Source organism: Papio anubis, chromosome 1 (assembly GCF_008728515.1).
Source record: "Papio anubis isolate 15944 chromosome 1, Panubis1.0, whole genome shotgun sequence".
Classification (NCBI taxonomy): domain Eukaryota; kingdom Metazoa; phylum Chordata; class Mammalia; order Primates; family Cercopithecidae; genus Papio; species Papio anubis.
The window spans coordinates 157,465,114-157,478,983 of record NC_044976.1 but is presented as its reverse complement, the minus strand read 5'-3'; the positions used below and the strand labels follow the sequence as shown (position 1 = coordinate 157,478,983).

The window sequence follows — 13,870 nt, the reverse complement described above, 5'->3', positions numbered from 1 at the left end:
GCACCTCCCTGAGCCTAGCACAGTACCTGGTGCTCAATAGATGCTCGTCTCAACCTCGAGGAGCATCTCCTCAGCCTTGTATCTCTTTGCTACTGCCCCCCTGGTAGCAGTGCTGCGCTTCCTCCCCTAAACCTGGTCAGCTGGTTTCCCTGGCAGGGTGGAGCGAGGCCCAGCCCCTCTCACCAGACAGCATGCGGCCCCTGCGGGAGGCCTCGGTCGCCAGGGCGCAGGAGATTTCAATCCGCTTCTCCTGCTCCTGCAGCTGGCTCTCTGAGTCCTGGGGCACGTCCACAGAGTCCCCCTCGCCGATGGGCACCACGTTCTGCATACTGAAGAGGCACAGACACACAGAAATGGAGGGAGGGACAGGAAGGTCCAAGTGGCTTCGGGGGGCCTGTGGACTGAGGTTGGCAGGGAGGGCCAGGGCCCCGTGAATGTGCAGTCTCTGGTTCCCAGCAAGGCTGTCCCTAGGAGTGAGTGGGACCCTGACAAAACACAGGTTGAGACCCCTACCCTCAATGTTCTCAAATGAATTAAAAGGTTCAAGTGAGCATTTAGGGCAGCCTTGAAGGGGAAAAGAAGTCACCAGAGGGCGAGCCTTCAGTTTTGTCTTGATGGTGTGATGTGCACGAGCCTGGCGGGTCTTACTAGCACCTGACAGCAGCATCCTTGCCTCTGCCGGTAGCTGGGCCCTGTCTGCTGCCTGGAGCCACCACCTTGATGTGCTCTCCCCTGGGGAGGCTCTGTGCCCCCAACGACTTCTAGTGGCCCAGGTGTCCTAGGTGCCAGGGTGGGCAGAGGAAGTAGAGGCTCACCCAGGCCGGTTACCTGGATTTGGCAATGAGTGTCTTGATCCTCTCCACCTTCTTCTGCTTCTCCTTCAACTCCTCAGGGCTCAGAGGAGTGTCAGGCTCCAGGTCAATGTACCGTTCGGGGATGAGGACTTTGTCTGGAGTGGAGAGCTATGGAGGGGCTGGGGTCACCACCTCTGTCCCTTCCCAGAGTCTCCCACTACAGCCCTTCCTGGCTCCACTCACCTCCTTATTGATGTCTACATCATAATGCTGGGGCTCTAGCTCCATTTTGCGAAGCCGGGCAATTTCCTCCCGGGGTGTCTCGTAGGCCTGCCCGCCAGGCTCCTCTGCCCGCAGGGCTGCCTCCAGGTTGGAGATGTCCACCTCGTGGATGCTGCGGTGGCGGCGCACCTAGGGGACAGCAGCGTCACGATCGCACCACGGCTACCCATGCCTCCAGGCAGCCCTAGCCATGCCCTGTCCTTGCTTTCCCTTCCCAGCTTGCCTGATCTAGCTGCCACCCCACTGCTCCCACCACACCCTACTGCAGAACTATCCTCTTTCCTTTCTACTGACCCAAAGCCTGCCCACCTGCCAGGCCCCAGAGGCAACATCTCATCAACATCTCATGTCAGTTCTTGCTGTTCCCCATCCTGCTGTACCCTGTATTCACATTCTTCGCTATATAATTGGGCAGTTGAGTTAGTGTGACTTGTATTGATTTCTTCTTTTGATTTTTTAAGAAACAGGGTCTTGCTGTCGCTCCAGCTGGAGTACAGCCACAGAATCATAGCTCGCTGCAATCTCAAACTCCTGGCCTTGAGTCCTCCCATCCCAGCCTCCTCCCAAGTAGCTGGGACTATAGGTGCATCCACCATGCTCAGCTACTTGTTAAACATGTTTTTATAGAGACAGGGTCTTGCTTTGTTGTCAGGCTGGTCTCAGACTCCTGGCCTCAAACGATCTTTCCACCTTGGTCTCCCAAAGTGCTAGGATTACTTGCATGAGGAGCCAACCACACCCAGCTAACTTCTAATGATTTCATACTATAGAAGTCCTAATCCATCAACTAGAATGTAAGCTGTTGAGGACAGGACTTATGAGTCATAATTTTTCCATATTTCTAAAATTTAATGGAAACAAAAGTTAAGTAATGTCTTGGGCTACATCCAGCTCTGTACTTAATAGAGCTGTGTAGCCCAGGAATCCTTTAATTTCTCCTCACTTTGTTTCCCCATCTGCAAAATAGGATAATAATTCCTAACCCAATGTTGCTAAAAGGATTAAATGAAATAACATGAAAGGGATTTGTGGATTATATTGTGCCATGTGACGGTGAGCTATTATGATTATCTTCATTGCAGCCAGCCCAATGCTAGGCACAGAGGAGATGCTCTAGAAACATGCGTAAGTGACAGCTATTTCTGTGTGGTGAATTCTGTACTATTCTCTATTAAGTGAATTTTGTATAATTCATTTCAACAAAAATAATTAAGGCATTTTTTTTTGTGAGTTATTTTCTTAAAACAAGAAAAAGTCAACACTTGAAAGACTCTTCCGCTGGTGGGAGAGAGGACTCTCTGGCTCTCCCAGGTGCCCAGCTTGGGTTCTTTCCCCTCTCCTTCCTCTCAAACCCCCCAGGCCCCAGCTGGCCATGCCCTGGGAGTAGGAAGTGTTGGCAGATGCCAGGCTCATGCCTGTGGGTAGCTGGGAAGGCATTACCACTTTGTAGGCTGGCCGGGGACTGGGGTCGGGGGCCGGGCTGGCCGGCAGCTGCAGGCTTCTCCGCTTCTCCTTCATGGAGCCACTCTGGTGCCGCCGCATTCGGTCAATCTGCTCCTCCACACTCATCTTGACCTTCCCCTCACCAGGGAACACAGCACTCTTGGGGCGTTCCTGCTGCCATGGGAAAACAGGGCTCTGACAAGTGCCTTATCCCCCACCCAGCTTTTCCATCCTGAACCCTTAACATTTACCTTCTACGGGAAGTTTGCCTGTAGTGGGCTGAAGAGTGGTCCCCAAAAGATATGTCCAAGAACTGACCCCAGGTACCTGAGAGTATAACCTTATTTAGAAATATGAGATCATCCTGAATTAGAGTGGGCCCTAAATCCAATGGTGTGTCCTCATAAGAGACAGAAAAGAAGATGACATGCAGAGTAGAGATGACATGAAGAGGGAGGCAGAGATCAGAGTGGTTCATTTACTCAGAAAGGAATGCCAAGGATTGCCAGCAATACCCAGAAGTTAGGAGAGAAGCCTAGGACAGGTTCTCCCTCACGGCCTCCAAAAGGAGCCAACGCTGCCACCACCTGGATTTTGGGCTTGTGGCCTCCACATCCATAAGAGCATACGCTTCTACTGTTTTAGATCACCCTGTGTGTGGTGATTTTTCACAGCAGTCCAAGGAAACTAACACAGATTTTGGTACTGGGAAAGGGGTGCTGCTATGACACATAGCTAAAAATGTGGTAGAGATTTTGTAATTGGCTAACGGGTAAAGGTTGGGAGAATTTCAAGGTATATAATAGAAAAAGTCTAGTGGATTTCCTTGAAGAGATGACTGGCAGAAATATGAACTTTAAGGGTGATTCTGGTGAAGGCTCAGAGGAAGTAAACAGCATAGAAAAGAAAGCTTCTATTGCCCTAGAGAATACAGTTATGCCTCGGTATCCCAGGGGACTGGTCCGAGGATCCTGATGGATAGCAAAAGTCATGAACACTCAAATCTCTGCTATAAAATGGCATAGATGTGCATATAACCTACACATATCCTCCAGTATACTTTAAATCACCTTTAGATTACTTACAATACCTAATACAATGTAAATTGCTATGTAACTAGTTGTTATCCTGTATTGTTGGTTTTTTTACTTTTTCTTTCCTTCTTTCTTTTTTTTTTTTTTTCTGAAATGAGGTCTTGCTCTGTCACCCAGGCTGGAGTGCAGTGGTGCAATCATAGCTCACCACAGCCTCGAACTCCTGGGTTCAAGCAATCTTCCTGCATCAGCCTTCCAAGTAGCTGGGACTACAGACACATGCCACTGCACCTGACTAATTTTTAAATTATTATTTGTAGAGTTGAGGTCTTGCTTTGTTGCCCAAGCTGTTTTCAAACCCTTAGCTTCAAGCAATCCTCTTGTCCCCAAGTGCTGGGATTATTGGCATGAGCCACCACGCCTGGCCTGTATTGCTTTTTATTACTTTATTTTTACTGTTTTATTGTTTTCTATTATTTTTCTCCCCTGAATATTTTTGATCTGTGGTGGCTGAATCCACAGATGTGGAACCCAGAGATATGGAGGGCCCATCGTATATATATCATGACTGGAATGCTGGTAGAAATATGAATGTTAAAGATGCTTCTGGTAAGGTCTCAGAAGGAAATAAGAAACGTGTTATTAGAAACGGAAGAAAAGCCATCTTTATTATAAAGTGGCAGAAATGTGAATGTATTGTTTTCTACTGCTGAGCGGAAACAGAACTTGAAGGCTGTAATGAACTTAGATATTTAGCTGAGGAGATTTCCAAACAAAGTGTTGAAGGTGTGGCTTGGTTTCTCTTTGTACTTATAGGAAAATTATAGACAAGATAAATTGAGAAAATAACTGTTAAGCCAAGAGAAACCAGCACTTTTTTATTTGGGAGGTTCTCAGCCTACCGAGTTCACAAAGGATGCTGAAGTTAGGAAACTCATCGTAGGAAGAGTGTGCCCTAGAGAGAGGGTCAAGGATGTGGCTGGACAACATTTTGCTAAAGAGATTAGGGATGTCTCATGAACCCAGTCGACCATCCCAGAAGAAGCCAGAAATAGAGATGGAGTTATCTAGAATGGATACCCTTGAAATACAAAGGGGGCCTACAAAGTTTTTGAGACTGTTATATATGCAGAAACACTGCTAGCTTGTACAGAAAGGAACAGAGATAAGATGAAATGAAAATAGCTGTGAGACTTCTGAGATTCTACAGGCAGGAAATAGGCTAATAGAGGTAGTTAGCTACATACACATGCTAACCTTCAAGGAAAAGCAAGAATGACTCAGAACAAAGCCTGATGCAGGCAGGGTCCAAAGAGGCAGGGTTCAAAGAAGCAGGCCTAGAGGCAGGGGCTGATGGAGCCTCTGTGGACCGAGAGGGCAGGGAAGTGAGTCACAGATGATTATTCTCAGGCCTTGAAAACTAATAGAATTTTCCCTGCTGGATTTCAGACTTGCTTGGAATGGTGACTCCTTTGTTCCTTCCAATTTCTCCTTGTTGGGACAGCAACAAAAATAAAATTTTTATTTTTTAAAATTTATTTTTAAAATAGAGATAGGGTCTCACTATGTTGCCCAGGCTGGTCTCAAACTTCTGGGCTCAAGTGATCCTCCTGCCTCAGCCTCCCAAAGTGCTGGGATTATAGGCGTAAGCCACCACACCTGGCCAGGAATGACTTACTTATGCCTCTCCTCCAGCACTGTATTTTGAAAGCAGATTAATTCTTTCTTTCTTTCTTTCTTTCTTTCTTTCTTTCTTTCTTTCTTTCTTTCTTTCTTTCTTTCTTTCTTTCTTTCTTTCTTTGTTTTTTGTTTGTTTGTTTGTTTGTTTGTTTTGTCTTGTTCTGTTGTCCAGGCTAAAGTGCAGTGGCATGACCACAGCTCACTGCAGCCTCAACCTCCAGGGCTCAGACAATCTTCCAGCCTAAGCCTCCTGGAGCAGGCTAGGACTATAGGCATGCACCACCACACCTGGCTAATTTTTTTTTTTTTTTTTTTTTTTGAGATGGAATCTCACTCTGTCACCCAGGCTGGAACACAGTGGCGTGATCTCAGCTCACTGCAACCTCCACCTCCCAGGTTCAAGCGATTGTCTTGCCTCAGACTCCTGAGTAGCTGAGATTACAGACATGTGCCACCATGCCCAGCTAATTTTTGTATTTTTAGTAGAGACATGGTTTCACCATGTTGGCCAGGCTGGTCTCTAACTCTTGACCTCAGATGATCCACCCGCCTCGGCCTCCCAAAGTGTTGGGATTACAGGTGTGAGCCACTGCACCCAACCCATCCGGCTAATTTTTAATTTTTTTTGTAGAGGCAGGGTCTCACTATGTTGTCCAGACTGGTCTCAAACTCCTGGGCTCAAGTGATCCTCCTGCCTTGACCTCCCAAAGTGCTGGGACTACAGGCGTGATCCACTGCACCTGGCCAATTAATTTGTTTTCTAGTTTTACAAATGGAGAGATTTTGCCCCAAAATGTATCATACCTCGAGTTTCATGCATACCAGATGGAGATGATTTAGATGATGAGATTTGGGACGGGACTTCTGAGCTGATATTTCAATGACATTTTAAACTTAGGATGCAGTCATGGACTGAGGTTTTTGGGAATGTTGGTTAGGTGAATGTATTTTGCAAGTGAAATGGGCATGAAATTTGGGTATCATAGAGTGGACTGAAGTTGTTGAATAGTACCCCCCAAAAGAGATGTCCAGGTCCTAGCCCCAAATACCTGTGACTGTAACCTTATCTGGAAATAGGTCTCTGCAGATGTAATTAAGAATCTCAAGATAAGATAATCCTGGATGAGGGTGGGCCCTAAATTCAATGATGGGTATCCTTATATGGGATGGGAAAGAAGACACACAGAAAAGGAGGTGATGTGAAGATGGAGGCAGAGATTTGGTTGATGCATCTACAACCCAAGGAATGTCAAGAGTTACCAGGAACCACCATAACCCAGGAGAAAGGCATGAAACAGATTGTGTCTCAGTGTCTCCAAAGGAACCAACCCTGCTGGCACCTTGATTTTGGACTTCTAGCCTCCACGACTGTGACAGAATATTTCCATTGTTTTAAAGCTCCTGGTTTGTGGTAATTTGTTAACTCCTGGCAGCCCTAGGAAATTCACACTGCCTTGGGTCAGCACATTTGACTCTGAACACTGACTTTTGTTGCTTTCCTTGCTTTGTATTTCATCAATAGCATAGTACGATAATTTTGTAAAATACTCTTTTATATTTTTTATGCATATGTGATGGTTAATACTGAGCATCAATTTGACTGGATTGAAGGATGCAAAGTATTGATTCTGGGTGTGTCTGTGAGGGTGTTGCCAAAAGAGATTTGCATTTCAGTCAGTGGACTGGGGAAGGCAGATCCACCCTTAATCTGGTGGGCACTAATCAGCTGCCAGTGAATATAAAGCAGGCAGAAAAACGTGAAAAGGAGAGATTGGCCTAGCCTCCCAGCCTACATCTTTCTCCCATGCTGGATGCTTCCTGCTTTCCAACATCGAACTGAAGTTCTTCAGTTTTGGGACTCGGACTGGCTCTCCTTGCTCCTCAGCTTGCAGGCAGCCTATTGTGGGACCTTGGGATCATGTAAGTTAATACTTAATAAACTCCCCTTTATACATATAAATAAATATATATATGTATATATCATATTAGTTCTGTCCCTCTAGAGTACCCTAACTAATACAGATTTTGGTATTAAGGATAGAGTTCTTTCATTGGTTTTGGGGCTTCTGGAGTTGGCTGCTTAGTATGATTAGACCCAAAAATGCTAAGGACTCTACTTCTAATAGTATGGAGAACATTGATAGTCCTTGGCACGAACTGTTCAGAGAGTTATGCAAAATAAATGCATTTGACACTCTTGATTCATGGTTCGTTGAGACGCAAGGAGTTTAGTGACCACTGTGGAGAACCAAGGAACATAGTGAAGTTGGTTGGTTGCTCCTAAGTTCAGTAGACAGTGATGAAAGAAAATGATGAACTCAGGGATTGTATCTCCCAGCTTCAGAAGCAGATACTGAGCCTCAAATATGCTAAGACTGTTCTGAGTTAGAGTCTTATCTCCTATAGAGAAAGAGCTGAAATTGTGCAAAAACAGACACAAGCTCTTATCATGTGAGTGACTGACCTACAACGAAAGATGCATGCACAGCCTTGCCAGGTGTCTACTATTAAAGTGAGGGCATTGATTGGAAAAGAATGAGACTCTGAAACTTGGAATGGGGACATGTAGGAAGACCCTGATGAAGCTAGGGACACTGAGTTTGTAAACTCTTATGAACCTTTTTTGCCAGAAGGAACAGCTTCTCCATTCCCAATAGTGGCAACATCCCCTCCCTGACCCATGCTGCCATCAGCCTTTCCACCTTTGTCTGAGGAGATAAACCCTGTGCTACCAGAGGCAACAGTCATGGCCTCCCCTGAAGCAGCTGCCAGGCAAGATAATGTTGATTCTCCTCGGGAGGCACCCCCAACGCCTCTGTTTGCTTCTAGACCTACAGCTAGACTAAAACCCCAGTGGGCCCCTAGAGGCGAGGTTGAGAGTGTGACCCATGAGGAGGTATGCTACACTCTAAAAGAACTGTTTGCATTCTCTAATTTATATTAGCAGAAATCTGGAGAACAGGGATGGGAATGGATATTAAGAGTGTGGGATAATGGTGGAAGGAACATAGTGTTGGATCAGGCTGAATTTATTGATTTGGACCCACTAAGTAGGGACTCTGCATTTAATGTTGCAGCTCAGGGAGTTAAAAAAGGTTCTAATAGTTTATTTGCTTGGTTAGCTGAAATATGGATTAAAAGATGGCCCACTGTGAGCAAGCTGGAAATGCCTGATCTCCCTTGGTTTAATGTAGAGGAAGGGATCCAAAGGCTCAGGGAGACTGGGATGGTGGAGTGGATTAGTCACTTTAGACCTACTCATTCCAGCTGGGAGAGTCCAGAAGATACACCCTTGACCAATGCATTATGAAACAGATTTGTGAGGGCAGCACTTGCATCTTTGAAGAGCCCTATAATTGCTGTTTTCTGCATGTCAGATCTAATGGTGGGAACTGCAGTCACTCAACTACAAAATTTAAATACAATGAGAATAATTGGATCCCGAGGTGGCAGGGTCCAAGTGGTGGCACTCAACCATCAAAGGCAAGGTGGCTGTAGCTACTGTAATGGACAGCAGAGGTAAAACAGCAATCAGAATAGTCTGACTCGTGTAGACCTCTGTCATTGGCTAATTAATCCTGGTATTCCTAGAAGTGAAATTGGTAGGGAGCCTACTGCATTCCTACTTAATTTATAAAGCAGAAAACTTCTAAGTCAAATGGACAAAAGACTAATTTGAATTATAAAAACAGAGAATCACAGCCTCTCAGTCAGTTTCCAGACTTAAGCCAGTTTACAGATGCAGAATCCCTTGAATGAAGGGGAGGCTGGGTCCTCTTGAGGAAGGACCCCACTACATTACCGACAATTTATGCAGTGAATCTTTCTTCCATCCTTCTCCAAGGAGACCTCTGGCCTTTTACCAGGGTGACTGTGCATTGGGGAAAGGGAAGTGATTAGACATTTCGAAGACTACTGGACACTGGCTCTGAGCTGATTCCAGGGGACTCAAAATGTTACTGTGGTCCTCCCGTTAAAGTAGGGGCTTATAGAGGTCGGGTAATTAATGGAGTTTTAGCTCAGGTCTGACTTACAGAGGGTCCAGAGGGTTCCCAGACTCATCCTGTGGTCATTTCCCCAGTGCCAGAATGCATAATTGGCATAGATATACTTAGCAGCTGGAAGAACCCCCACATTGGCTCCCTGACTGGTAGGGTGAGGGCTATTATGGTGGTAAGGGCCAAATGGAAGCCATTAGAGCTGCCTCTATCTAGAAAAATAGTAAATCAAAAACAATATCACATCCCTGGAGGGATTGTGGAGATAGTGCCACCATCAAGGACTTGAAAGATGCAGGGGTGATGATTCCCACCACATCCCCATTCAACTCTCCCATTTGGCCTGTGCAGAAGACCGATGGATCTTGGAGGATGACAATGGATTATCATAAGCTTAACCAAGTGGTGACTCCAACTGCAGCTGCCTGTACCAGATGTGGTTTCATTGCTTGAGCAAATTCACACATCTCCTGGTATCTGGTATGCAGCCATTGACAAGGCAAATGCCCTTTTTTCCATTCCTGTCCATAAGGCCCACTAGAAGCAATTTGCCTTCAGCTGGCAAGGCCAGCAATATACCTTTACTGTCCTACCTCAGGGGTATATCAACTCTCTAGCTTTGTGTCATAATCTTGTTCAGAAAGACCTTGATAGCTTTTCACTTCTGCAAGATATCACACTGGTTCATTACATTGATGACCTTATGCTGACTGGATCCAGTGAGCAAAAAGTAGCAAACACACTGGACTTATTGATAAGACATTTGCATGTCAGAGGATGGGAAATAAATCTGACTAAAATTCAGGGAACTTCTACCTCAGTAAAATTTCTAGGGGTACAGTGGTGTGGGGCCTGTCAAGATATTCCTTCTAAGGTGAAGGATACGTTGCTGCACTTGGCCCCTCCTACAACCAAGAAAGAGGCACAAGTCTAGCAGGCCTATTTGGATTTTGGAAGCAACATATTCCTCATTTGGTGTGTTGCTCTGGCCCATTTATCGAGTGACCTGAAAGGCTGCCAGTTTTGAGTGGGGTCCAGAACAAGAGAAGGCTTTGCAACAGGTCCAGGCTGCTGAGCAAGCTGCTCTGCCACTTGGGCCATATGACCCAGCAGATCCAATGGTGCTTGAGGTGTCAGTGGCAGATAGGGATGTTTTTGGAGCCTTTGGCAGGTTGCCATAGATGAATCACAGCAGAGGCCTCTAGGATTTTGGAGCAAGGCCCTGCCATCTTCTGCAGATAACTACTCTCCTTTTGAGAGACAGCTCTTGGTCTGTTACTGGGCTTTGGTGGAAACTGAATGTTTGACTGTGGGCCACCAAGTCACCATGCGACCTGAACTGCCTATCATGAACTGGGTGCTTTCTGGTCCATCTAGCCATAAAGTGGGTAGTGCACACACAGCAGCATTCCATCATCAAATGGAAGTGGTATATACGTGATTGGGCTCGAGCAGGTCCTGAAGGCACAAGTAAGTTACATGAGGAAGTGGCTCAAATGCCCATGGCCTCCACTCCTGCCACCGTGCCTTCTCTCCCCTACCCTGCACTGATGGACTCATGGGGAGTTCCCTATGATCAGTTGACAGAGGAAGAGAAGACTAGGGCCTGGTTCACAGATGATTCTGCACGATATGCAGGCACCACCTGAAAGTGGACAGCTGCAGCACTACAGCCCCTTTCTAGGACATCCCTGAAGGAGAGCAGTGAAGGGAAATCTTCCCAGTGGGCAGAACTTCAAGCAGTGCACCTGGCTGTTCACTTTGCATGGAAGGAGAAATGGCCAGATGTGTGATTATATACTGATTTACGGGCTGTAGCCAATGGTTTGGCTGGATGGTCAGGGACTTTGAAGAAGCACGATTGGAAAATTGGTGACAAAGAAATTTGGGGAAGAGGTATGTAGATGGACCTCTGTGAGGGGTCAGAAACCATGAAGATATTTGTATACTATGTGAGTGCTCACCAACAGGTGACCTCAGCAGAGGAGGATTTTAATAATCCTGGATAGGATTATTATCCAGGATCCATCCAGGATGAATAGGATGACTCATTCTGTGGACACCACTCAGCCTCTTTTCCCAGTCACCCAATGGGTCCATGAACAAAGTGGCCATGATGGCAGGGATGGGGGTTATGCATGGACTCAGCAACATGGACTTCCACTCACCAACGCTGCCCTGGCTATGGCCACTGCTGAGTGCCCAATTTGCCAGCAACAGAAACCAACGCTGAGCCCTCGATATGCTACCAGGAGACACAACAATTCCATTAAACTGAAAGTTAAGATTGCCACCTGGACACTTTGGGCTCCTCCTACCTTTAAATCAACAGGCTAAGAAGGGAGTTATAGTGTTGGCTGGGGTGATTGACCCGGACTATCAAGATGAAATCAGTCTACTACTCCACAATGGAAGTAAGGAAGAATATGCATGGAATACAGGAGATCCATTAGGGCATCTCTTAGTATTAAGAGATCCTGTGATTAAGGTCAATGGGAAACTACAACAGCTTAATCCAGGCAGGATTACAAATGGCCCAGACCCCTCAGGAATGAAAGTTTGGTCACTCCACCAGGAAAAACACCAGGACCTGCTGAGGTGCTTGCTGAAGGCAGAGGGAATACAGAATGGATAGCAGAAGGAAGTGGTCATCAATACCAGCTATGACCACGTGACCAGCTGCAGAAGCAGGGACTGTAATGGTCATGAGTATTTCCTCCCTCTTTTGCTAAAAATATGTTTGTGCATGCATGCACTTGTGCTAAGGAAAATATTTTATTTCTTTTTCCTTCATCGTATGACATAGGATTTAGTGACCTCACATCAGCATTTAAGTATTGTTAACTTTATGTGATAGTGTTTGGGTTGGGGATTGGTGTGTTTCTGGTTGTATGAAGGATAGTCGTATTATGTTAGGTGTAATTATGACCTTATTATTGTCTTTATTTGAAGATTATGTATGATCTCAGGAGATGTGCATGGGTTCAAGTTGACAAGGGGTGGACTTGTGATGATTAATACTGAGTGTCAACTTGACTGGATTGAAGGATACAAAGTATTGATCCTGGGTGTGTCTGTGAAGGTATTGCCAAAACAGATTAACATTTGAGTCAGTGGGCTGGGCAAGGCAGAGCCACCCTTAATCTGGTGGACACAATCTAATCCGCTGCCAGTGAATATAAAGAAGGCAGAAAAACATGAAAAGGAGAGACTGGCCTAGCCTCCCAGCCTACATCTTTCTCCTGTGCTGGATGCTTCCTGCCCTGGAACACTGGACTCCAAGTTCTTCAGTTTTGGGACTTGGATTGGCTCTCCTTGCTCCTCAGCTTGCAAACGGCCTATTGTGGGACCTTGTGAGCATGTAAGTTAATATTTAATAAACTCCCCTTTTTTTATATATATATATATATAAAATATATCCTATTAGTTCTGTTCTGTTCCTCTAGAGAACCCTGACTAATGCAGCATAGCTTCCTCATCCCCTGACACATCTCCCTGCAGGAGAGCTCCTCCTCCAGTGGGGCTCTTGCCCCACCTCCCACATGTTCCACCTTCCTCTCCAGCCCTGAGTTTCTTGAACTGCAGAGGGAGATGGGTGGGTACACACACAGGCCCCTGGGCTTGCAGCCCAGCTCAGGCCTGCATGAGCTCTCAGAGGTACCCACCTGGGAGGAGAGTCCATTGGTGAACCCATTGGCATTCCTCCTCACCACTGCTGATGGGGTCACCTCGTCATCAGTGGGTGATTTTGTCCGAGGGGGCACAACACCAACTGCAGAAAGACAGAGTAGCCGGTGGGCCTCATGGAGAGCAGGAAGTCAGGAAGCCAACTTCTCAGAGACAGGCTCAGCCCCACTCTCCACCGAGATTAAAAAGCTCAGGGTGTGGCACCAGGCTTTGGGTGTGAATGAGCACCGAAGGCTCCTCCCTGAGCATCCTTGCCTTACTTCTAGGGGAAGATGGGTCACAAAGTACCTTTGTTGAGAGCTGCCTGCTTCTCTGCCTCTACCTCTTGTCTGGTGGGCACAAGGCTGATGTCTCTGGGGGTGTCCAGGGATGATGTCTGGTGGGGGTCTTTCTTGCTTTGTTCGTAGCTTGCCTTGGGCTGGAGAGAAAGGGCAAGAAGATGACTGATGTTAGTATGGCTGTCAGGAACTTGGCCCCCAGTGATGTTTCTTTGTTTTGCAATGGTTGAAGCTCAAACCCTTGCAGATACAGGGAACAAGGAAATTCTATGTGTGCCACCTGGGAGGCGGACAGGGATGCACTGGAGCCTCCCATCCATGCACTTTAAGTAGGGTCAATGATGGGCCATCTTGGGGAATGAGAGCTCATAGCCCCTAGGAGGCCCCTCAGCCTGACCATTTGTTTTGGCTGACACTAAGAACCACAGACTTGCTGTGAGCCAGAGTCAAGGAATGGCCAATGGGGGGTCTCTGAGGATCCTGTAAGGAATCCTACCCAAGACATGAGCAAACAGAACCAGGCGGGCCTTGGTACCAGGATTCTAGGGAAATGAAAAGGGCACTTAGTGTGTGGGCTCACAAAATCACGAGACTAGAAGAGACCTCAGCCATCATCTGAGCCACAGCTCCCGTGGTACAGTTGAAGAATCTAAGCCTCAGTGAGAAGAATACAG

General features: G+C 46.6%; 1 protein-coding gene across 24 annotated transcripts in view; it reads right to left on the bottom strand.

The window, feature by feature from the left end:
• Window positions 1–13,870, bottom strand: part of PLEKHA6 (pleckstrin homology domain containing A6) — a 159,601-nt gene that overhangs the window by 9,032 nt on the left and 136,699 nt on the right. For 20 of the 24 annotated variants that reach the window (XM_031656674.1, XM_031656657.1, XM_031656667.1 and 17 more), the window contains 6 exons: window positions 13,207–13,336; window positions 12,897–13,003; window positions 2,517–2,693; window positions 1,038–1,205; window positions 829–962; window positions 184–329 (listed from right to left, as the gene is read on the bottom strand). In XM_031656674.1, the coding sequence (XP_031512534.1) occupies window positions 184–329; window positions 829–962; window positions 1,038–1,205; window positions 2,517–2,693; window positions 12,897–13,003; window positions 13,207–13,336 (862 nt within the window). The remainder of the gene's footprint in view (window positions 1–183; window positions 330–828; window positions 963–1,037; window positions 1,206–2,516; window positions 2,694–12,896; window positions 13,004–13,206; window positions 13,337–13,870) is intronic. The other 4 variants (XM_031656656.1, XM_031656726.1, XM_031656728.1 and 1 more) reach the window with 2 other exon arrangements.